We start from the raw sequence: 24,102 nt of genomic DNA on the forward strand, positions 1-24,102 counted from the left end.
AATCGAAACTGCCTCTACGTTCGATCGGCCCAGGCATTTCCCGGAAACGTACACGGAGCTCTGCAACTTTGGGCATCACTGCCCCACCGCCGATGGAAGAAACACCAGCCGCTTTTATTCTGCCGTGCTGGTTGTGCCCGCGACCAATAAACATGTTCTGCAGCCCCCTCTTGCCTGGCAGACTGCGAAATAGCGGTCGAGCCGTCGCTCTCCCGGCCGCTCCCCCGACTGCCGCTGGGCCTCGAGACACGATTGACCGAGTCGTCCCGGTTGTGCCGCTCCCTGACGAGCACGTCGGCTTTCTCGGAGAACGTCTCCGGGTCGTCGAACGAGACGTCGGCCAACACCAGCCTGACGTCCTGGGGTAGCTTCTCTCGAAATGCCGCCTCGAACATCATGCACGGCTGATGGTCGCCCACCAAGGTCAGCATTTCCGTCATCAACTCGGACGGCAGCCGCTGCCCCAGCGCTGGTAGATGGAGCAGCCTCAGAGCCCGCTGGTTCTGGCTCCAGCCGAATTTCTTCAGTAGGAGCCTCTTGAGCCCCACGTACTGCTCCGTTTGGGGTGGATTGGTCAGATACTGACTGACCCTCGCCGCCACCGCCGCCTGCAGACAGCTCACGAGGTGGTGGAACTTCTCCAGTTCGCTATCCACCTTTTTAATGTGGAACTGTGATTCCGCCTGTACGAACCACAGGTGCGGCTGATGGGCCCAGAACGGCGGTAGGTGCACCTCGCCCGCGCTCGCTCCCACCTGCGACATGCTGCGTGTTTTCTTCGCGTTCGGGTCACCAATGTAGTGAGTCCACAACGAGCGTCTTTGTTCAAGTCTTTATTCGAAGGTATTTGCAAACAGACTGCAGCTTTTGGCCACACACTACTTAACTAGGTATAATAATCTAATCTCATCTTTCCAGCTGGTCGCCAGACACAACTATATCCCGTGCTCCCGCATCTCGTGCCTCGTTAGCCCAACCGAGGGTTTGAGACCCCCCCGCTAATCCGTATGTCCCTACACTAAAACTAAATCATTTCTGCATCACAGTGGTACAGCTGCTGCCTCACAGCGCCAGAGATCCAGGTTCGATCCTGACCTCAGATGGTCTTGTGTTGAGCTCGTATATTTTCCTCGTAACCATATGGGATTCCACCAGGTGATCTGATTTCCTCCCACATCCCATAGTAGATTAATTAGCCGCTGTAAATTGCCCCATGCATGTTTGGAGTGGATGCAAAAGTGGGTTAACTTTGAACTAGTGTGACAGGTGATTGGTTGTTGGCATGGACCTGGTGTGCCACCAACCAATTTGCATTCTGTCTTTAGACTTCAGACTTTAGAGATACAGCATGAAATCAGGCCCTTCGGCCCACCGAGTCCACACCAACCAGCGATCACCCCTTACACTAGCACGACCCCACACAGTACGGATGATTTACAATTTTACCAACACCAATGAACCTAGGTTCATTGCTGGGTGAACTCAGTCGGTCAGGCAGCAGCTGTGGAAGGAATGGACAGATGACTTTTCAGGTCGAGACCCTTCCTCAGGCTGAAGAAGTGTCCCGACCTGAAAAGTCATCTGTCCCTTGCTGAATTCCTCCAGAACTTCAGATTTTTGCTGAAGATTCCAGCATCTGCAGTTCCTTACGCCTCCATGATGCTGATGAGGTCTGAACAGAAGCTAGAGTGGGCTCGAAAGTTGCCGGAGCCTCCAGCTTCCATTACTCATCTGATCTTGGCCTCAGCTCTACTTAAGGAAGCTTAGAATGGAACAACTTTCTATTAGGGTTGGCTTTCCCGCTGCACTTGTGTGCCAGTAGCATGGCTGTGATGTCACACGTATATCGCATGCAAAGTAACAAATGCTGCATTGTCACAATTCGGGGAAATACACAATTCAAAGCTGTGCTGGCTCAGAAGTGCTAATCACATTTAGTAACGGATTTATCCACCTCAATTCAATCAGTCATAACGAACCATACATTTGCATTTCTGGAGCCTGGTATTTTACTGGCAAATTTCCAGTATGCAACCCAGAAAATAAGGAAAGCTTTTACTTGAAATATTTACATTCCAATTTATACAGGGTTAATCTGGGTAAACCCAGAGTAGGGAGAAACATGTTATTGGCATAAAATCTCAAAACCCTTTTAATAAATCAAGTCTTTACAAAGACTTGGTATGACTTTGCGATTTCCCATCTGTTAAATGTTATTAGTAGGTGGCACCAAACAATGTCTGTCTCGTCTATTTGTCTGTTGTTTTTAGTCTGTTGTTAAATGCGTTTTAGTGTACCTTTAGTTTCGTATTATGTGGGGGATGGGGGAAACTTTTAAAATCTCTTTCCTCGACGGAAATGCGACTTTTGTTCGTATCGTATCTCCGTTCGCACTGCGGCCTAACATCGTGGAGCTGGCGGCCTCTTGCTGGGGCTCAACCTCGGGAGCTCCAACCACGGGAGCCTGCAGACTAACATCATGGAGCTGGCGGTCCCTTTGCCAGGGATCGACCTTGGGCGCCCCAACCGCAGGAGCTTCGATCATCCCGACTGCGGATGGTTCGACTACCCCGACCGCGGGAGGAACGGAGGAAAGATGATGACTTTATTGCCTTCCATCACAGAGGGGAATATGGTGGAGCAGCTGTGGTGGATGTTTATGTTCATTTTTATGTAGTTGTATGTCATGTAGCTTTTTTTGGTATGATTGTATGGCAAAATCAAATTCTTTGTATATTGCAAAACCTATTTGCTAATAAATTAATTACAATTACAATTTCATTGGCACAGTTGCGTAACAAAACAGGATGAGCATCACAGATCGCACAATCACTTGCAAGGTAACGGCTCCATTTTATGAGGTGATTTAATTAAGATCAGCAGAGATTCAGTCAGCAGCAATTTCAATACTTTGGGCAATTGATGTTCTGCTATTTATCTCATGGAGCCACTGAGCTGTACAGCATGGAAAAAAAAGCCATTCAGTCCACTTTTTCAATGCTGACCAAGTTAGCATTCTAAGCTAGACCCATTTGCCTGCATTTGGCCCATTTCCCTCTGAACTCCCCTTTCCGTATATCTGCCCAAAAATCTCATTACAATAAATTTAGAAAGAGCAAATAGAGAAATGCGAGTCGTTGCATTTTGGGAAGTCTAACATGGGCGGGACCTACATAGTGAATGGTAGGACTCAGGGGAGTGCTGTAGAGCAGAGGTATACAAGAGTGCAGGTGGTTCCTTGCAGGTGGTGTCACAGGTAGATAAGGTGGTCAAAAAGCATTGCCCTTCATAGATCTGAGTATTGAGTATAGAAGTTGGGAGGTCAAGTTGCAGTTATATGAGATGTTGGCGAGGCTGCATTTAGAGAATTGTGTTCAGCTCTGGGAACCATATTACAGAAATGATATTGTCAAGCTGGAAAGGGTACAGAGATTTACAAAGATGTTGTCAGGGCTAGAGGGTCAGTGAGCTAAAGGGAGAGGTTGAGTAGACTGGGACTCCATTCCTTGGAGTGCAGGATGACAGATGACCGTATTGAGGTGCATAAAATCATGAGAGGAATAGATCGGGTAGATGCAGAGTCTCTTGCCCAGAGTAGGTGAACCGAGGACCAGAAGACATAAGTTTAAGTTGAAAGGAATGATTTAATAGGAATCTGAGGGGTAACTTTTTCACACAAAAGATGGTGAGTGTATGGAACAATCTGCCAGAGGTAGTTGAGGCAGGTATTATCCCAACATTTAGGAAACAGTTACAGATAGGTACTAGGATAGGACATGTTTAAAGGGATATGGACTTGCAGTGTGGGCAAGTTGAGCCGAAGGGCCAGTTTCTACACTGCATTACTCTAAACCACAAGTCTCTTCCTGGTTTACGACCAACCTGGAATTTTTTTTCTCTTTTTATTGATAATACTAGTCATAGAGTGATAGTGTGGAAACAGGCCCTTCGGCCCAACTTGCCCACATTGGCTAACATGTTCCAGCTACACTAGTCCCACCTGCCTACATTTGGTTCATATCCCTGTACCTGTCTGTTTCTTAAATGTCGGGATAATTTCTGCCTCAACTACTTCCTCTGGCAGATTGTTCCATACGCCCACAACCTTTGTGCGAAAATGTCACCCCTCAGATTCCTATTAAATCTTTTCCCCTGCGTCTTAAACCTATGTCTTCTGGTCCTCGATTCACCCACTCTGGACAGGAGACTGTGCATCTACCGAATCTATTCCTTTCATGATTTTATACACCTCAATATGATCAACTAACTACAAACTGACTGGAATTTGCATCTTTGTGTATGTCTATACGTGTGTCGATGCATTTCACAGACAAGTCCATTTAGGGCAAACAAATTTCAACCCATGTGCACAACAGAAAGCAAGAACCCAAGTAGTGAGTGCAACTTGTCTATATTCCTATTTATTATTCTGTGACAATACCAATGACACTGGCATGTTGATTAAGCACATCAACAGATACAACCCATCTAAAAGTAATTCAGGAACATTTAAGTGATTAGATAGCAAGAGCCACAGACCAAATTGAATTGTAACCAGATACTAAGGATTTATTTTAATTTTAGTTTAAAGATACAGCATGGAAACGGCCCTTTGGCCCACCGAGTCACCCCGACCAACAATCACCTGTACACTAGTTCTATCCTACACACCAAGGGCAATTTACAGAAGCCAACTACCCTACAAACCTGCACATTTTTGGAATATGGGACGAAACCAGAACACCCGGAGAAAACCATGAGGTCACAGGGAGAACATACACACTCTGCACCGACAGCAAGGTCAGGATTGAACCCGGGTCTCTGGTGGTGAAAGGCAGCAACTCTACTGCTCCACCACCATGCTGCCCAGTTATGGAAACCTCTTTACCCCCCCACCCCACCTCTCGATACAGGACAACCCAAAATGTTAAAACATAACAGGGCGGGGTTGCATATTCGAGACTGGCTAAACAAAAAAATTGCAAAACCAGTTAGTGCGATTTAAAAATGCAGACTGCTGAGAAAAATAACCATCTGAAATTGTTTTTAATAATCAAGTGAAATCCCATTAAATGTCAACTAATTTCAACAACGCAAAAACAGGTGAGCAAATTTGCATTCAGTCCAATATAAACAATTCAACAGTAAAATAAATTTTATTATTGCAACATTAGCTTCAAAACTAAAAAAGTATGCAGTTAAATTCATGGCGAGCAATTTATTTGCTATAATCATAACATGCAAATAGAGATACAGTACAAGTGAAATTATCTAACCAACCACTGAACCTTACGATTCTCCAGAGGCTGCGATGCCCAATAAGACAGAATTTCACTAATACACCTTCATGGATGAAACAAAATAAAACCCCAGAACATCAAAGCGCCAAGATAAAAGCACACGTTTATTCTTCATCAGATGAGTCTCTTTCAAATGTATACATCATGAAGAAAGCGTCTGGTCTTTTTGGGACAAGGGGATGCCCAGGTCTCACAATCTCAAAGCCAAGAAAGCTAAATGTGCGAAGTAGTGGAGCTGAAATTTAAATTCAAAACATTAAGTCAACATGAAAAATATGCTTGGTGGACTGCTTAAAATACAATGAATAATTGCACTGCACAATGAATTATAACTAGAAAATTCTTCATTCAACAGCTCGATTGCTAAACGCACAAAATGTGTTTATGTCCATGACAGCAATATATTCCTCAGGTTTACTTATGCAGTCACAGTTGCTCTGTGGTGCCTATTTCCATGAGACTGCCTGGCTAGTGAACTTTCAACACCATTTGAAATATTCACTTCAATGCAAATCAACATATCTGGTTATAGAAGATTAGTTGGGAAACTTGTACAAAGTACATGAAGCAAATGTCATACCATATACAGCTCCAAGCTCCCATAATGTTTCTTTCTTGTAAAACATATCCAAAGCTCAGCTCATTCACCAAGTTAATGGAGGGAAAGTGTTGACCTTCTAAGTCTTAATGATCAATCTTGTAATAATGTTTATTAGTGTGCTGGTCTGATTGAAGATGGCCATAATAGAGGCTGAAAATGCTATAACTACTGAGGTTAGGCAGCATTTGGGGAAGGTTAATATTTCAGGCTGAGGACCCTTTGTTAAATCTGGGTCAAATAAATTACTGACAAAAGGCCTTTGACCAAAAACATTAACTATTGTTTCTATCCACAGATGCTGCTTGATCAGCTGCGTTCACAATACTTTGTTTTTATTGCACATTTCCAGAATTTCCAAGTTGTTTTACTTCCAATAGGTCTGCAAGTTATAGGTCAAACCTGCAGTTTCAACGGATAGATTAACACGATTTCAACACAAATTATTGATTATCTGTTATGTCCAATGTCTGCCTCTTCAGTTAGATATTTTTCTTATACAATTTTAAGAGTCAGAAGAGTAAATGTGGTTCCTCACCAAAGACAGTTTAATTCTCAATGAAATTTGGATTGAAATATACATAACAGAATCAGTAAATTGTTTCAACATTAGAGTAACAGAATGAGGGCCAAAATTACTCCGAGCTCTGTCTTCTAGAAATAATTTTCTTTTTTTTTTTTAAATCTAAAAAACTGCCGTAAACATTCAGGTTAAAGGTAACTGGGTTGGATTATAGAGAAAAATAAAACCACGTCAAATGCTTGGTTTATCACCAAGTTGATAGGTCCAAAGTCTTTCCCCTCAAGATTTTTATTATCATTGCTCAGCTACTGCTAAGACTGGTGCAGACTTTACCCAAACACTCCATATACTTGTATCGAGAGATATGGTAGAATCAAACTTCTGAAATTTAGCAGTTTGATTATACTTTGCCTAGTCCAATATAGCAGATTTGATCATCAGGCAGACTTAATCCTGAATAGTTTGAAACCTCCAATACCTATCAAATCTAGAACAGTCACAGAGACCAAGAGAATGTACTTAACTTCACAGCATGATCAAGTTCAGTTACACAAGAATTTGATTTGTATCCTATTGAACTGTTTGGTAAAGGCAATATTTTGTTCCTAGTAAGGGACAAATAACATTCTCCAATTCCTCGCCTATTCCACTGTAAAAGCAGCAACTAAATTTGCAGGTAATTCACAATTCCTCTCCTGCCCTTGTGAAGATTAACTGCAGCCACACAAGTTGACAGTGGATACTTCAGTGGTCTATGCAGTTCCTCCAAAATAGTTATCTCAGTGGCATAAAAAGATTTTGAAAGTGCAACCCGAAAAGCTAATTGTTACCATTTCCACGACTGAATGCTTCAGCTGAATACGTGCAGCACTATTCTATACAATGACATTCATAAGCTGGGAATTTCAATTTGACTGCGAATCCATGAAAATCTCAAAATCAGATTAACTGACTATTTAAAATGAAAATTAAAGTCATTGCCAAATAGAATAGGTGACATTATAAGTATCCACACTAAACTGAAAACAGAGCAGATTATGACTTTACCTCGATCATCCCTGTTCTTGTTGAAGCAAATGAAGACATGTTCAACGTGAAGATGTTCTTCAGCAAATTCAAGCAGGATGGTAAAGCTGAAAGTAATGGATGAGTTAGGATTTGATACTAGATTGATTGTACAAAATGGCTATTAACAAAAAAGGCATTAATAAGTCTGTTGTTCTTGCAGTGCAAATTGAACGCGTTAACTGATCAATTCAACTAAAGAATGACAACTGCCCTATTACATTGTAGAATTAGTCTCCACGAGTCTCATTGCCTCCCATTGTAGACTGCAAAAAACCCATTCCACATAAGAGGCAGAACTTTGGAACAACGATTTACTAAATTCGCTCCTCAACATACCTTTCTTTGCTTCCTTCAGGCAATGCCCCACCTGGGAGTTCAATATACAGATTGTTGTTGTTCAGTACAGTTCTCCAGTGAACAATTCTTGTATCAGTAAGCTTGGACTGGAAGTGAAGTATTTTAGTCCTGCTGCTTGCACTCAAATCTTCTGTTACACTCAACCGATTATCCTGGAATAACAAAATATTTATGATGCAATTTCCAAGCATACATTTAATTAACTAAACACTCCAAAATGTAGTAAAAACTACATTTAAAATATGTTTTATAAGTAATTAAATTAGCAATTGATTTGTATTTTGCCCAAAATCCATAGCCCATTGACATAGGCAAGTATCATCTTTCAAGAACCTTGATTACCTTTATTTTGTGCACTAAACTGCTTTTGCCAACATTCTGCCCTCTGATGTTTTTTTCTTAACTATACAGTACATTTGTACAACTGAGGGTTATTAGTGAATATGCACCATTAAAAAAATAACAGATTGATTGCAAGACACAGCATGAATACAAGCCCTTTGACCCAGAGTCCACGCTGGCCAACAATTACCTGTTTACACTTGTTCTATGTTATCCCACTTTCTCATCCACTCCCTACATCCTAGGGGCAATTTCCTTTTTTTCCTGCAGGATAATTAACCACATGATTTGGGATAAAGGTGAAACATAAGAACGTGAATCCGAAGGAAACCTACGCAGCTACAGGGAGAACGTTCAAACTCCATGTAGACAACGTCAATGGGCAGCATCAAACCTAGGTGTCTGATGCTGAGAGATAACAGCTCTACTAGCCTGGAGAATATTACATGGATTACTGATGCTTCAGGCTGCAACCCTTCAGCGCTGAAGAGCCCCAACCCAAAACATAACCTACCCATTTTCTCCAGAGATGCGATTTGGCCAGCTGAATTACTCCAGCACTTTGTGTCCTTTTTGTAAGCCAACATCTGCAGTTCCTTATATCCACATCTCTTTAAGGAATATTACATACAATTTTCACCATTTCACAAACAAATTGCTAATTTTATCCTCTGATACAAGCATTTTACTGTTCTGAGGAATTTCTCAGCAAGTTCAGGTTCATATTTTGATTCAACATGGAAGTTTAATACTTACTGAATACAGCACATTAGCTGCAAGATTGTGATCCCTTTGAGCATTCCCTCGCCCACCTGGGATCTTCAAGGGTGGGTGAGGGACATCAGGAACACCACAGAGGCCCCGGACCAGGGTGACGACAGGAAGTGGAGGACATCCTGGAGCTGGAAAGATGGCAAGTTTTAACACCTAGCATTAAATGGCCAGAAATTTGGCCAACTTCAAATCGCCAAAATTAATTGTCAATTAAAATTTAGTTCAAACCAGTGATCACTAGGATTCTGCCATTTCATTATTTGGTTCAAATAACATTAGTATGTAAAGATCAGTAGTTCAGCTAGTCATGGGCTGCAGCTAAGTCAAACATTGCTATCATTTGGCATTGATATAACACCTAGTAAGATGAAGTTATGTCACGGGGGAAGGGGGAAGAAATCAAGCAGGAAGCCAATTGATTATTCACCATTTACAAATTTAAAACAGCCTCTTAAATCACAACTGTGTGGGCATTTTATTTTAAATCCCTTTATTTATCCTTACTCCAAAATTTATTTATCAACACTGTTTGGACATTGTTTACCTTGCACTTCCTTATTATGTTAAACATTTAAATGCTAGTATTTAATCAGCAAAAATAACACGTCAATTGGAAAATTCAGCAGGGCCAGGCCACCGCGTTTCCATCAGCCACTTGTTATTTAATGCTCCAGTTTTTTCAGCGTCTGCAATTTCTCGTATCACCACAATTTTTTTTGCACGTTTGGGGGGGGGGGGTGACCACATGCAGAATGGTTCACGCAGCCTGGATGCAATTTAAAACGGGGGGGGGGGGGAGTAAATGGCAAGAGGAAGTGTAGTACAGGAGGGAGGGAGGGCAGTATTTAAAGAGGGGCAGTAGGAGCAGAGGGGTGCAAGGGAGGGGCAGTAGGAGCAGAGGGGTGCAAGGGAGGGGCAGTAGGAGCAGAGGGGTGCAAGGGAGGGGCAGTAGGAGCAGAGGGGTGCAAGGGAGGGGCAGTAGGAGCAGAGGGGTGCAAGGAAGGGGCAGTGAAGGTGGAGGAAGGGATGGGAGTAGAAAGGGACAAGGGAGAGGCAGTAGAAGAGGGACAGGGAGTGGGGGTGGGAGAACAGTAGAATGGGTAAAGGAATGAAAAGGCCACCTTGCCCCCCCCCCCCCCAGGGCAGACCAACTGGCAACTGTGGACTTCCAACTGGATCCCCAGTCTAACACACCCACACACCACGTCACCTCGGCAGATGCAGCCTGAGGGAATTTTCAAACCATATTTTTTTCCTCTCTGTCCCCATCTGCTCACCACACATTAGCGGGAGGAGGGGAAGCATGTTGTTTTTTTTGTTTGTTTCCTTCCCACCCCAGCAGCCGCCATTTTATGAACTTTTTACGCCCTCCATTACCCGCACAGGTTGCAGCCACAACAGCCAGACCTTTGTTCCTCAATGTTAATTCCACCTTGTCTCTCACTGCAAGTATTTTTTCCCCTCTCTCCCGGGGGACGGGGCAAAGAGAAGGGATTAGATGATTCAACCGCAGGATGATTATATTAACCGGGATGCTGCACGTTTGTGCAAGGAAGCGTGGGGCCTGTAACCGTGGGGAGAGAGCCGAGTGACCACATACAGAATGGTTCACGCAGCCTGGATGCGATTTAAAACAACATGGCATAATTATTAAAGGGCCGGGGTAGGAAGGGCAGCAGTAGAGGGGTAGGGAGGGCAGCAGTAGAGGGGGATGGAGGGCAGAAGAGGGAAAAAGAAGAGGGTGAGGGAAGGCAGAAGAGGGAGAGGGTGAGGGAAGGCAGAAGAGGGGGAGGGAGGGAAAAAGAAGGAGGGTGGGAGGGTAGAAGAGGGGGAGGGAGGGCAAAAGAAGGGGGGAGGGAGGGCAAAAGAAGGGGGAGGGGGGGCAAAAGAAGGGGGGGAGGGAGGGCAAAAGAAGGGGGGAGGGAGGGCAAAAGAAGGGGGGGAGGGAGGGCAAAAGAAGGGGGGGAGGGAGGGCAAAAGAAGGGGGGGAGGGAGGGCAAAAGAAGGGGGGAGGGAGGGCAAAAGAAGAGGATGAGGGAGGGCAGAAGAAGAGGAGTAGGAGAGGAGGGCGGTGGAGGGAGGGCAAAAGAAGAGGATGAGGGAGGGCAGAAGAGGGGGAGGGAGGGCAGAAGAGGGGTAGGAGAGGAGGGGAGGGAGGGCAGAAGAGGGGTAGGAGAGGAGGAGGAGGACAGGAAGGGGGAAAGGAAGGGCATCCAAACCAACCCCGTTTCATTCGATGCCTACCTTTCGATACTAGTATTACTACTAAACGTCATGGAGGGCATTTTGTTTCCTTCTTTTTCTCTAGCAAAACAGTGACTATTCAAAATGCGCTGGAGGGAGATCTTGACCATCCGGCCTTAGGTTGCTCCACGGGACACCAGCTGAAAGGCTGTGTGGTGGCAGCGCGCTGGTGTGAACGGAGGAGGAGAGTATGGGGTTTGTGTAAGAGTCACCGCCTCACACACAGCGCTGGGCCAGCAAGGCTCACTGTGACGCAGTGGCCGCGGGGCGGGGGTATTTATAGCGTGTTGCCGCGCTGCCTCATGGGCAGTGGGGCTCGCAGTGCTTAATGGGAAGTGGGGCACGCGCGTGCGCGGTCTTTATAATATTTTTAAAAATCCGTTTGACCGGCGGTTAACACCGGCGTGATTAAAAAATGTTGGACGTTTTATCTTATTTAAAAGAACAATAATATATATATATTTAAAAACGACAGAGGAAACAAAACAAAAGGCTGGCACAGGTGCTGCTACCGGAATATTTTGTGGGAAGTACCCCGTTACTATGTCTTATCTTCTTAAAAAAATATTGTTCTAAAATTAAACTTTCTTGCAGACTGAACCAGTTACTTCACGGTGTTTGGTAGTGCGAGGCTTTTGTTTGATGTGTATGATGACGCTCAGATCACTGGAAGTGATGATTTTGCGCTTTAAATGCTTCCAGTTGGTGGGCTAGGAGTTGGAGGGAGGGCCGAGCGGCGGCAGCTCCACCCCGGCCACTCGGCCACCCGTGACTTCACACGATACGATGGGATGGGATGGGGAGGTGAGGCTAGCTGGCTGCTGTTACAACACAAATTAAGAAACAAGTTTTGGGTTTAATATTGTTATGTGTACCGAGGTATAATCAAATACTTTGTTTTGCATGCTATCCCAACTCAGATGTGCCATATATAAATGCAATAAAGTTAAATTCAAGTACAATAGGTAGAGTGAAGGGAAAGGTATAGAATATAGTCAACAGCATTGTAGCACAACAGTTCTAGAGACAAAGTCCAATGTCCACATTGAGGTAGGGATGAATCAGACTGTACCATAGTTTACGGAAGGACTGTTCAGAAGCCTGATAACATATGGAAAGAAGCTGTTCCTGAGTGTGGCGTTGTGGTTATTTTATTGGGAACTGGAGAATCGCTTATTTGAACAGGTATGTCGATTGAAAAGGTTTAAAGGAATGCGAGCCAAATGGGGATAGATGAGACCAGCTCAGATGGGGCATCTTGGTGGGCGTGGACAAGTTAGACAGAAAGGCCTGTTGTCATGCTGATGATAACACACAAAATGCCAGAGCGGCACGGTAGCGCAGCGGTAGAGTTGCTGCTTTACAGCGAATGCAGCGCCGGAGACTCAGGTTCGATCCTGACTACGGGTGCTGCACTGTAAGGAGTTTGTACGTTCTCCCCGTGACCTGCGTGGGTTTTCTCCGAGATCTTCGGTTTCCTCCCACACTCCAAAGACGTACAGGTATGTAGGTTAATTGGCTGGGTAAATGTAAAAATTGTCCCTAGTGGGTGTAGGATAGTGTTAATGTACGGGGATCGCTGGGCGGCACGGACTTGGAGGGCCGAAAAGGCCTGTTTCCGGCTGTATATATATGATATGATATGATATGATATGAGTAACTCTGCCGGTCAGAAGGATCCAGACCCAAAATGTCACCTATCCATTTTCTATGTATTTTTCTCAATGATTTTGTTTTAATATAAATTCCCTCTCATTGACTTCTGAAACACTGACATTGGGGTGCTTTAAATTAAAAATCAAAATTTTCCATTGTTGCATTTTCTTAAACATCTGTGTCTAATTTACATGAACAGGGCCTCAAAATTTAATTTTCATGCCTTGAGATAGATTCAGAAAAGAAATTGGCATGTTTTTATGTTTGCCTGTGGCTCTTAATTATTTACACTACTTACTGTTTGTTTCATGCAGTTTAAGTGTGTTAATGGTATATCTTGCCACTGGCAAGATCAGGAGAAATTGTGCAGATCTTGGTGGTTCTAAAGCACTAAACTGTATATTTAGTTCAGACGCGATTGTTCAAGCACGCTCAAAATGGGTTTAAAATTGTATTAATCCAGTGGCCATATACTTTTATTTATTGCCTGAGATCCAGTGAAATGCTTGTTCCTCATGCTCTGCAGTCAAACCATACTATAGTGAGAATAATAGATCCTCTTATGGAACAACAATCAAAGAGTCACCATGTTCTGGCGCCATCTTGCAACTTCCAAGTCTCTAAAAAGTCCAATCTTGGCCCAAGGGAATATGTAATTTCTTATTTTAAAGTCCAGTGTCCTGTTTGCATTGGACCACTGAAGTGGGGATCGGCCTGGCCCAGCTCTATGCCGTTGGCTCCTTCCACCACTGCGCCGTGCAGCTGCCTCATGCAGCGCATGATCCACTCACCCGGCTGCTGTAGGTCTCAGCCACCTCCGCTGACACCACGACCCATGACCGGCGCAAACATCGCATCTGTCATCTCCAGCAGCTGCACTTCTGCTTCCATGTGCCAAGCTTGCCATGTCTCATTTCCAGAGCCAATCACAGAACTTCTGGGCACTCTCTGAGGGCACAGGACACAAGTGTATTACATTTATTGACATTAAATGTGTCTGGTGTAGGAAGAAAACTGTAATACCCAAACTTTTTTAACTTTTAGTTTGTTATGATGAAAATAGTCAAAATAACAGGCCCTGTAGCCTAACTGGTCCATGCCAACCAATTTGTCTAACTGAGTTAGACATAAACTAGAGCTAGATGGCAGTCTGAAGAAAAGTCCTGACCTGAAACGTCGCAGTCTGCAGAATGGTCCAGACCCTAAACGTTACCTATCCTTTTTCTCCAGAGATGCTGCCTAACCCGTTGAGTTACTCCAGCACTTTGTGTCTTTTTTTGTAAACCAGTAACTACAGTTCCTTTTATCCACATTGGAAGGAATATTACATAAAATGTTCACCATTTTACAAACAAATTGGCATAAGCAAGCATCTGCTTGTTTCTTTGTTTCTACTATCTAACTGAAATCGTCCTATTTGCCTATGGCCACATCCCTCTAAACCTTTTCTATCCATGTGCCTGTCCAAATACCTTTGTGAAAACATCTGAGTATGCTGGTATTGAATGTATAGGCACTGAGAATGTATGGAGTTTTTCCAGAGTTTCTATTATTTTATTATGAATAAAGTTTTTTGTTTTGTTTTAATCTTTGAAACATTGTAATTGTACCCAACTTTACAGCTTCCTCTGGCAGCTCATCTCATATAGCCACTACCCTCTTTGTGGGAAAAAGTTGCCCCTAAGGTCCTTTAAAAAAAAAAATCCTTTATCACCTTAAAACTGTCCCCTCTAGTTTATAAATAATTCTAATGGATTCTACCACTCATACAAAACTTTACGTTGAAAAGCAGCATAATACTACTATCTTTACTTCAAATGTCAATTAGCAATGTAAGAAAATGTTCTGCAATTCGAGTCGGGCTTCAGAACCAAAAAGATAAGTGGGTTAGGTTTCTTCAGTCTAAAGAAGGGTCTCAACCCAAAACATCCCCTATTCTTTCTCTGCTGTTTGATCTGCTGAGTTACTCCAGTTTTTTGTGTCTATCTTTGGTTTAAACCAGCATCTGCAGTGGGTTAGGTTACTTGGATATTGATGCCATTACTAGGAACCCAGACCAAAACTGCCCCAGGAGATTCCTGGACTGACTTGTGTTTGGGCCTAGGCGCCAGACAAGCCATATAAACTTTTAAAGGCAATCTAAAAACGTGTAAGGATTTTGTGGCATGATTCTAAAGATAAAGTAATACAGCATGGAAACAGGCCTTGCAGCTCACCAAGTTTACAACGACTATCGAGCATCCAAGTGCATTAATCTTGTGCTGTTTCCATTTCATTTACCATCAATTCTGCCCCAGACTCTACCGTTCACCTGCACAAACGGAGCAATTTACAGTGGCCAATTCACCTGTGAACTTTCATGTCATTGTGATGTGGGAGGACGCAGAAGCAACACTGGAAGTCAGGACTCAACTTCACGCTGCCTCGGCAAGGCCGCCAGCGTAATCAACGACCAGTCTCGCCCCGGTCACTCCCTCTTCTGGCCTCTTCCATCATCCATATTGAAAACACATACCTCCAGATTTCCAGCTGTCATCAGACAACTGAATAGTCCTCTCATCAGCTAGATTGTGGTCCTGACCTCCCATCTATCTCATTGGAGACCTTTGAACTTTCTTTAATCAGACTTCAATGTTATATCTTTGCACTAAATGTTGTGTCCGTTATCTTTGCACTGTGGGTGGCTTGATTGTATTCATGTATAGTCTGTTTCGTAACTGGATAGCAATTTCTTTTACTGTATCTCAGTAGACATGACAATGCTATACTAAACTAGACTGTACCGGAGTCACTGGAGCTGGGAGCCAGCGGCTCCACTAACTGTGCCAAAGTTTTGTCATGTAGTGTCATGTGTTGCTCCATAAGCATTAGTCATTTGTCACTTCTATATGAGCAGTATTAAGTCAGTTTGATGGAATACCCCTGCAGGAACTAACTCTGGACCTTGGTGAGTGTGGAAATTCACTGCAGGAGGGAAAAACCCCCATGATTTTCATACTTTAAAGAAAAAAGGATTAGAGAGAAAGAGGGCGAGAAAGAAAGAAAGAGAAAGAGAGAAAGAACAGAAGTTGACAGAGAGAGGATAAAGAAATAAGACAGAAAACACAAAGAGGTTCAAAAAACATCACAGGAAGTATGGAAACAAAGAACTGCAGATGCTGGTTTACCAAGGAAAGACACAAAATTCTGGAGTAACTCAGCAGGTCAGGCAGCATCCCTGAAGTCTAACGAAGCCTGGCCAGTTTGACGAAGGGTCCCAACCCAAAACGTCATCCATCCATGTTCTCCAATGATGTTGCCTAGCCTGCTGCGTTACTCTGGCATTTTGTCTCTTATCACAGGAAGTGATTGGCTAATTGAGTTTAATATAAGGGGAGGAGCTAGTTAATAAATTGCTAGTGAATGCTTTTTTAAATTTCCATTAATTTCTGCTAAGGACGTTGATCCAATAAATAGTGACATGGCAAGGTGTGTCGGATCTGTGGAATTTGGCAGGGCCGGATATTTCCCATGTCTTAGACGGATACACTTGCCGGAGGTGTTATCAGTTGGAGCAGATGGTACAAATACAATTTAGGAGAGTAAGGTAATGCATAGGAGAGTAAGGTAATGCATTTGGAGAGGTGCAATAAGGCAAGGGAATGCACAATAACTTGAAGGATATTGAGAGCTGAAATGGGAGCATAACAGAGGGAGATTTGCTGGTCTGCACACAACAGTAGTTAGACCACAGCTTGAGCACTACACATAGTTGTGGTCACATTACAGGAAAATACATACATTACAGGAAAGATGTTCTCACCATGTGATCTCTTCTGCAAGATTGTTGACCGCTTTGCAGAATGGCCCCAATCACTTTGCAAGAGTGGCCATGAATTTCCAGTTACCCATCACTTTAAATCTCCTATTTATTCACAAAGTGCTGGAGTAACTCAGCAGGTCAGGCAGCATCTGAGGAGAGAAGGAATGGGTGACGTTTCGGGTCGAGGCCCTTAATCAGACTTATGTCAGGGGGCGGGACAAAGGAAGGATATAGGTGGAGACAGGAAGACAGTGGGAGATAGGGGGAGGGGAAGAGAGGGACGGAGGAACTATCTAATGTTGGAGAAGTCAATGTTCATACCACTGGGCTGCAAGCTGCCCAGGCGAAATATGAAGTGCTGTTCCTCCAATTTCCGGTGGGCCTCACTATGGCACTGGAGGAGGCCCATGACAGAAAGGTCAGACTGGGAATGGAGGGGGAGTTGAAGTGCTCAGCCACCGGGAGATCAAGTTGGTTAAGGCGGACTGAGCGAAGGTATTGGGCGAAGCGATCACCGAGCCTGCGTTTGGTTTCGCCGATGTAAAGAAGTTGACATCTAGAGCAGCGGATGCAATAGGTGAGGTTGGAGGAGGTGCAGGTGAACCTCTGTCTTACCTGGAAAGACTGTTTGGGTCCTTCGATGGAGTTGAGGGGGGGAGGTAAAGGGACAAGTGTTGCATCTCCTGCGGTTGCAGGGGAAAGTGCCCGGGGATGGGGTGGTTTGGGTAGGAAGGGGCGAGTGGTCCAGGGAGTTACGGAGGGAACGGTCTCTGCGGAACACAGAAAGGGGAGGGGATGGGAAGATATGGCCAGTGATGGGGTCCCGTTGTAGGTGACGGAAATGTTGGCGGATGATTTGTTGGATACGCTGGCTGTTGGGGTGGAAGGTGAGAACGAGGGGGATTCTGTCCTTGTTACGAGTGGGGGGAGGGGGAGCAAGAGCGGAGCTGCAGGATGTAGAAGAGACCCTAGGGAGAGCCTCATCTATAATGGAAGAGGGGAAGCCCTGTTTCCTGAAGAATGAGGACATCTCTGATGCCCTAGTGTGAAACACCTCATCCCGGGCGCAGATGCAGCGTAGACGGAGGAATTGGGAGTAGGGGATAGACAGGGTGGGAAGAAATGTAGTCCAGATAGCTGTGCGAGTCAGTGGGTTTATAGTAGATGTCAGTCAATAGTCTGTCTCCTGTGATGGAGATTGTGAGGTCCAGAAACGGGAGGGTGATGTCGGATATAGTCCAGGTATATTTAAGGGCAGGATGGAAATTGGAAGTGGACCAAGGACCATCCAAGCACCCAAACAGTCTTTCCAGGTGAGACAGAGGTTCACCTACACCTCCTCCAAACTCATCTATTGCATCCGCTGCTCTAGATGTCAACTTATTTACATCGGCGAAACCAAAAAGCAGGCTCGATGATCGCTTCGCCCAACACCTTCGCTCAGTCCGCCTTAACCAACTTGATCTCCCGGTGGCTGAGCACTTCAACTCCCCCTCCCATTCCCATCCTGACCTTTCTGTTATGGGCCTCCTCCAGTGCCATAGTGAGGCCCACCGGAAATTGGAGGAACAGCACCTCATATTTCGCCTGGGCAGCTTGCAGCCCAGCAGTATGAACATTGACTTCTCCAGCTTTAGATAGTTCCTCTGTCCCTCTCTTCCCCTCCCCCTTCCCAGATCTCCCACTGTCTTCCTGTCTCCACCTATATCCTTCCTTTGTCCCGCCCCCCTGACATCAGTCTGAAGGGTCTCGACCCGAAACGTCACCCATTCCTTCTCCCCTGAGATGCTGCCTGACCTGCTGAGTTACTCCAGCACTTTGTGAATAAATACCTTCGATTTGTACCAGCATCTGCAGTTATTTTCTTACTTTGTTTTATTCTGTTTTATTCTGTTTTAAAATTGTTCCAAATTTGTTTCATTGGGTTGTTTAAATTAATACTGACTAGCTAATTAATTTATTGCATCGTATGGGAGGCGCATTCCCAATCTCGTTGTACCCCTGTACAATGACAATAAAGATATATTGTCTGGTATTGTATTGTATTTAAATCTCCTTCTCACTCTAACTTTGACCTCTATATTTGACTTCCTACATTGTTCCAATGAAGCACAATGTAAGCTTGGTATTGGTTCATTATTGTCACGTGTAGCACGATACAGTGAAAAACTGTTTTGCATGCTATCCAGGCAGATGAACCGGTTCATCGATGCAATCATACCATACGTGAGAATAGCAGATAATGCAAAAAGAGTAAGGAAACATTCTGTAAATCCAGCCATAATTCCGGTAAACCTCTGCACCCTTTCCATAGCCTCCACACCCTTCCTATAATGGGGCGACCAGACTGCACGCAATGCTCCAAATAACCCAAGATTATTCCAAGTAACCTGGATAGGAGACGGCAGGGGAAGAGAAAAGACATTCTGGCCTTCCATCACAGTGAGGAGGTGACTGGAGGAGACTCACTATGATGGATGTTTCTTTTTGTTTGGTGTTGGTTTATGATTTTGTGTGTTATTGCTTATTTTTATTGCTTATTTTTATTGGTCTTATTGTTGGACTGTGGGTAATCTTTCATTTCACTGCACATTTATGTGTATGTGACAAATAAATTCACTATTGAGTATTCAATGAAATGGCCAATTCCTGCTTTGTTAAGGGGCAAAGTCTCCCATCTTCTTACATTTCAGGGAAAACTCAAGGGAAAACAAAAAGTAATAATTTTATCTAGTTTTCTTTCTTAAAAAATGAAATCAGACGGGTGTTTAGCTTTCAGTGAAAATCTTTAACGTTAAATTGAAAATAATTAGTTCCTTTAGAGACATACCCCAAAGACATGATCCAAAGTTTGCAGCCTGCTTTCCATTTTGGGGGAATCTTAAATGGAAACTTATGATGCAGCCATCTTAAAATACAACCATCTTAAAATACAACCATGCCTTACAATTCCTTCCATATCGTAATATCTGGAATCACTACAGGAGCTGCTGAAATCCCTGAAAGAATTCTATAATAATTTGCTTCGGTCTAGGGATAAATTTATCTCAGTAGAGAGGGGGGAATAATCTGGAACTGAAGTGACTAATATCTATTTATAACAGTCATCGTTATTGTGAACAGTTTCTAGAGAGGATGGAATTGGAGATCTTGCTGCCAATAATACATACTTTAATTCCAGGCCAGTTTGAGTCCCAACGTTCAATCCCAGTGTTGCTTTCATTAGTGACTGTGCTGTCGATCGTTATCACGCATGATTGGTTGATATTTTGACTCTACCGGAGTGGGCACCTGTTGTATCCCATCAATCCCGGACTGAGGCAGAGAAGACGCGAGGGGCAGCCGGAGACCTCAGCACTGCATAAAGTCAGGACTTTCCTATACTGCAGCCTTACTTCAGACAGTAAGTGAGCCTTTTTTGATAATGTATCTGGTTTTAATTTAACAATTTAACTGCTATTGGGCTTATTAGTCATTAATTTTTATTGCCCCTGGAGTCTATTCCTATTTCTGGAAGTGTTACGATGTGAATCTGAAGATCCGTCAAATTATTGCTGACTTAAAACAATTTTAACAAAAGGAACAAAGCAATTGGAGTCAAGTAAATGGCTGATTTATGTTTCGTGTAGGTTTTTCTTCCAATTCATACTGGAGTAACTTTCTGTATGTGAGTTTGTGGAGTGTGTGGGGACTGTAGGTAACTTGCTCTTTGGCAAGAGCTGTATGATTATCTTACTAAATTTAAATTGTGACTGTTTTGGTGTCTCTATAACCCAATGACTTTGGCTGTAAATATTTTTTTCCTGAATACTTGAATGTCATCTCCAACTGTACAATAAACCAGATGGGCAGCCGGTTTTGTGAGCGAGATCAAAATCAGTTAGCTCAAAGTGTCAACTCACTAGAAGGTGCATTAATGAGTTGATCTTAATACAGAGAATGTATACACTACACATATATAGGTCAAAGTTAGCAATGGTCTGCTTTTAGCCAAACTGATCAGGTTACAGCCGTTTTTGTGGAGCCTTAGCCATCTCCTTATTCTCTAAAATAAAATAAAACAGAAAATGATTGGAATATTCAATAGGTCAGGCAGCATCTGTGGATAGAGAAACAGGGTTCATTTCAGGTCAAAGACCTTTCATCAGAACTGTTATTTTTCTCTTTATTTTATGCTTACCTCCAGAATATATCTACCCACATTGTTGTGATGCCAGTGTAACCAAATGTTCCCTGCAATTCCTCACTGATGCAAACGTATTGGCTGCTGACTGGATCTGCCACTAATATTTCTAACTCCCTTTGTCCCCATTTCTTCCCTTCCTAAGGGTTCTGCAATCCCTTGTCCTATCCTTCCAAATACCTGTTCATGTCTGTATTTTCTTAAACACAAATTCACACCTATTCACTATTCCTCAACCTCTCTATTCTGCTGCTGCTTCTGGCTTCACTCACTTCCTTCTGTACCTCACAGAAGGAGGTGAGTGAAGCTATATTTCCCTTCAGAACTCATCAGCGGCTTTGCTTCTGCCAGCTTCCAAACCCACCTTTCTGCTGGGGCTGATTTTGTCAATCTTCATTCATCCCACCTACTACTGACTCTGCATGCAGATGAATCATTGTTCCTTCACATAACCCAAACTAGAATGTGATTACTTTAAACCCATCTTGGTAGCAAGGGTCTGACTGAAGCCTCCTCAGCTGGTCTTCTTTTATCTGCTCACCCTCTCCAACCAACACGGTGATGGTGGCGAAAGTTAATGACTTTTGTTTTAGTTTAGTTTAGAGATACAGTGTGGAAACAGGCCCTTTGGCCCTTCGAGTCCACGTCGACCAGCGATCACCCATACACTACATCTATTCTACACACAAGGAACAATTTTTACAGTAGCTAATTAACCTACAAACCTGTACATCTTTGGGATGTGGGAGGAAACCTGAACACCTGGAGAAAACCCACACGATCACAGGATGAATGTATAAACTCCGTACGGATAGCACCCGTAGTCAGGATCAATCCCAGGTCACTGGAACGGTAAGGCAGCAACTCTACTGCTGCGCCACTGTGCCGCCACTATCCCTCCTTGATTTATTCTTGAAGCAGCTAGCCTTCTTCCATCTCTATTCCAACTCCTTTAAAATATTCATCTCTACCATATCCCATGCTGTTTCTTACTGAATGTCCAAATGTTTCCTTCCTCTGACTTCCTGCCAAGCAACATCTTATTCCTTTTGATTTCATCCTCTGCTGCAAATAACCTTTCCCACTCTTCACCAACTTTCTACTTGTTCTTTCATTATTTTCCCTCTAATATTCATGGCCACCTCTTCACCATCTGTCTAAATCCATTGTCTCAAGCACAGAGAACCAACCCTCTATTATAATTCTATCTCCTTTCCACCACCACTTCCTTCATACTCTGGCCCATGGTAGACCTCTTTCCAAGTTATTTACTGACATTTATGACTTTCTCAACTTTGACATTAGACACAATGCTTTCTTAGACTTTCAGACATATTATAGAGATATGTAAAGTGGACAGTGGAATGGAGTTTCAGCAAAGCATTTAGGGTTCCTTTCTTTATCACTACACAAAAACCTAACAAGACAGAACTAACAGATAAACAATGTATAGATAGTCAAGAATCAAGTATGTGAAGAGTCACAGAGTCACACAGGCCCTTCGACCCAACTCGTCCATGCCAACCAAGATGCCCCATCGAAGCTAGTCCCATTTGCCCGCGATTAGCCCACATCGCTCTAAATGCTTCCTTTCCATGTACCTGTTCAATGTCTTCTAGGTGTTGTCATGCTACCTGCCTCAAGGGTGTTTAATTGTATTATGCACCTAACATGAACCAGAACAATGAAATTCTGCAGCTCTATACAAAATATTAGATACAAGAACAACAATGCGTGTACAAAAGATTATAAGTTATTCTAAATGAACTAGACCATGGCAGTGCAAAAATCAAAGTACGTAGAGCAACTATAGTAGTGCAATGTCTATAGTGATTGAGGTAGGGATGTGGTTAGGGTTGTGCAGGGTGATTCAGCATGATGGGAAGAAGCTGTTCTTTAATCTGGAGGTAACAGTTCTCAGGCTTACTGACAGTGGCAGCAAGATGAACACATGGCCAGAGTGATGTGGGTCTTTGATGATATTAGCAACCTTCATGAGGCAGCGCATCTTGTAGATCCCTTCGATGGTGGAGAGGTCAGAAAGAGGAACATTTAGGCAATAGCAACCATTATATAAAACATTCATTTTAGGATATGAATGGAGAAGAATAGGTATAGTGAAGATCCGGGTATTGAAATAAAGAAAAAAATGATTTTGATATTCTGAGGAATGAGCTTGGGAATAGACAAAGTTTGTGCTGTAAAATTGTAGCCACATCTGACTATAAATGTAAGGCAAACATTGGGGATGAGGTAAGAGGAATTCACTAAACAGAGAGATACACAGTAGGGAAGGATTTGAAATGTGACATAACGAAGAATTAAAAGAAACAAGAAAGTAATGTAATCAAAACCTAAGAAACCCAAGGAAAGATTGTAAAAAATATCCTTACGGCAGACTAAAGGGTGAGTAATTGTTGGAGAGACTACTGTGACATTTGCATGTCCCCTTCTGGAAATCCAAGGCATTTGCCCTCCAATGAACTGCTTTTTAAGTGCTTGGTGTTGTAATGTATTAAAGTGATACTAAAATGGTCACGCCATTAGATAATCATTTTGTTTCGGTTTTTATCATGGAGGCCAATTAGATGGATGTGTCATCAGAAGATTAAATTGCAAATTGTATAATCACATTCAAATGTAAAAGAATAATAAATGTTAAAGATTACATATCTACATTTTAAAAGAAGAGATACTAGAGGCAGTATTAAACATGTACTGTATAATAATTTATTAGCAGGAAGAAGACTGGCAGGCAACTAACATAATAATAATACAAAGGGGAGTTAGAACATTGCAGGGAACTATTGAACTATCAGCTTAATATTAGTAGGAGGTAAACTATTGAATTAATACTCTAGCAAAATGCTTTTCAAAAAACTAGAAATCAAAACTATCATGGATTTCAGTAGGGTAAGTCTTTCTTAACCAATCTCATTGAATTCTTTGTGAAGAGGCAACATAGAGAGTAGACGCAGGTAATGCAGTGGATGTAATATCTAGATTTTTAGACCTTTTCTTTGAGGTATCACATAATAGATTAATAAATTTGATCACTGAATATGGACCCAGTAGAAAAACTAACTGGCTGGTTTCAAGAGAGAAAGCAGGGAGTAGTGGTGAAGAGTTGAAACTTAAGGGTGGCAGAAAGTGGAAAGTGTCTTTCTGCATAGATTGATGATAGAACCAATCGACATAGACTTTGTAATCAAAAGAGTCTGGATTTCACAGATAGAAACAAAGCATAGGGGTGAT

The 24,102-nt window shown here is 43.1% G+C and overlaps 2 protein-coding genes across 9 annotated transcripts in view; one reads left to right on the forward strand and one right to left on the reverse strand.

Moving 5' to 3' along the window:
* Nucleotides 1–4,543: 4,543 nt before the first annotated feature.
* On the reverse strand, nt 4,544–11,447 carry oaz1a (ornithine decarboxylase antizyme 1a). The gene is given in 6 exon segments (XM_078423545.1): nt 4,544–5,535; nt 7,469–7,554; nt 7,826–7,998; nt 8,945–9,031; nt 9,033–9,090; nt 11,207–11,447. Coding segments are annotated over 6 exon segments (645 nt in total). The 5' UTR covers nt 11,317–11,447; the 3' UTR covers nt 4,544–5,404.
* A 185-nt stretch (nt 11,448–11,632) lies between these two features.
* The window catches only part of LOC144607103 (uncharacterized), a 34,612-nt gene continuing 22,142 nt past the window's right edge, over nt 11,633–24,102 (forward strand). For 3 of the 8 annotated variants that reach the window (XM_078423710.1, XM_078423712.1, XM_078423713.1), the window contains exon 1: nt 19,682–20,067. The gene's annotated coding sequence lies outside the window, so the exon portion shown is untranslated. Of the gene's footprint in view, nt 11,709–11,800; nt 12,011–12,261; nt 12,392–18,710; nt 19,115–19,681; nt 20,068–24,102 lie in introns of those variants that run through there. The other 5 variants (XM_078423708.1, XM_078423709.1, XM_078423707.1 and 2 more) reach the window with 5 other exon arrangements.

Source organism: Rhinoraja longicauda, chromosome 28 (assembly GCF_053455715.1).
Source record: "Rhinoraja longicauda isolate Sanriku21f chromosome 28, sRhiLon1.1, whole genome shotgun sequence".
Classification (NCBI taxonomy): domain Eukaryota; kingdom Metazoa; phylum Chordata; class Chondrichthyes; order Rajiformes; family Arhynchobatidae; genus Rhinoraja; species Rhinoraja longicauda.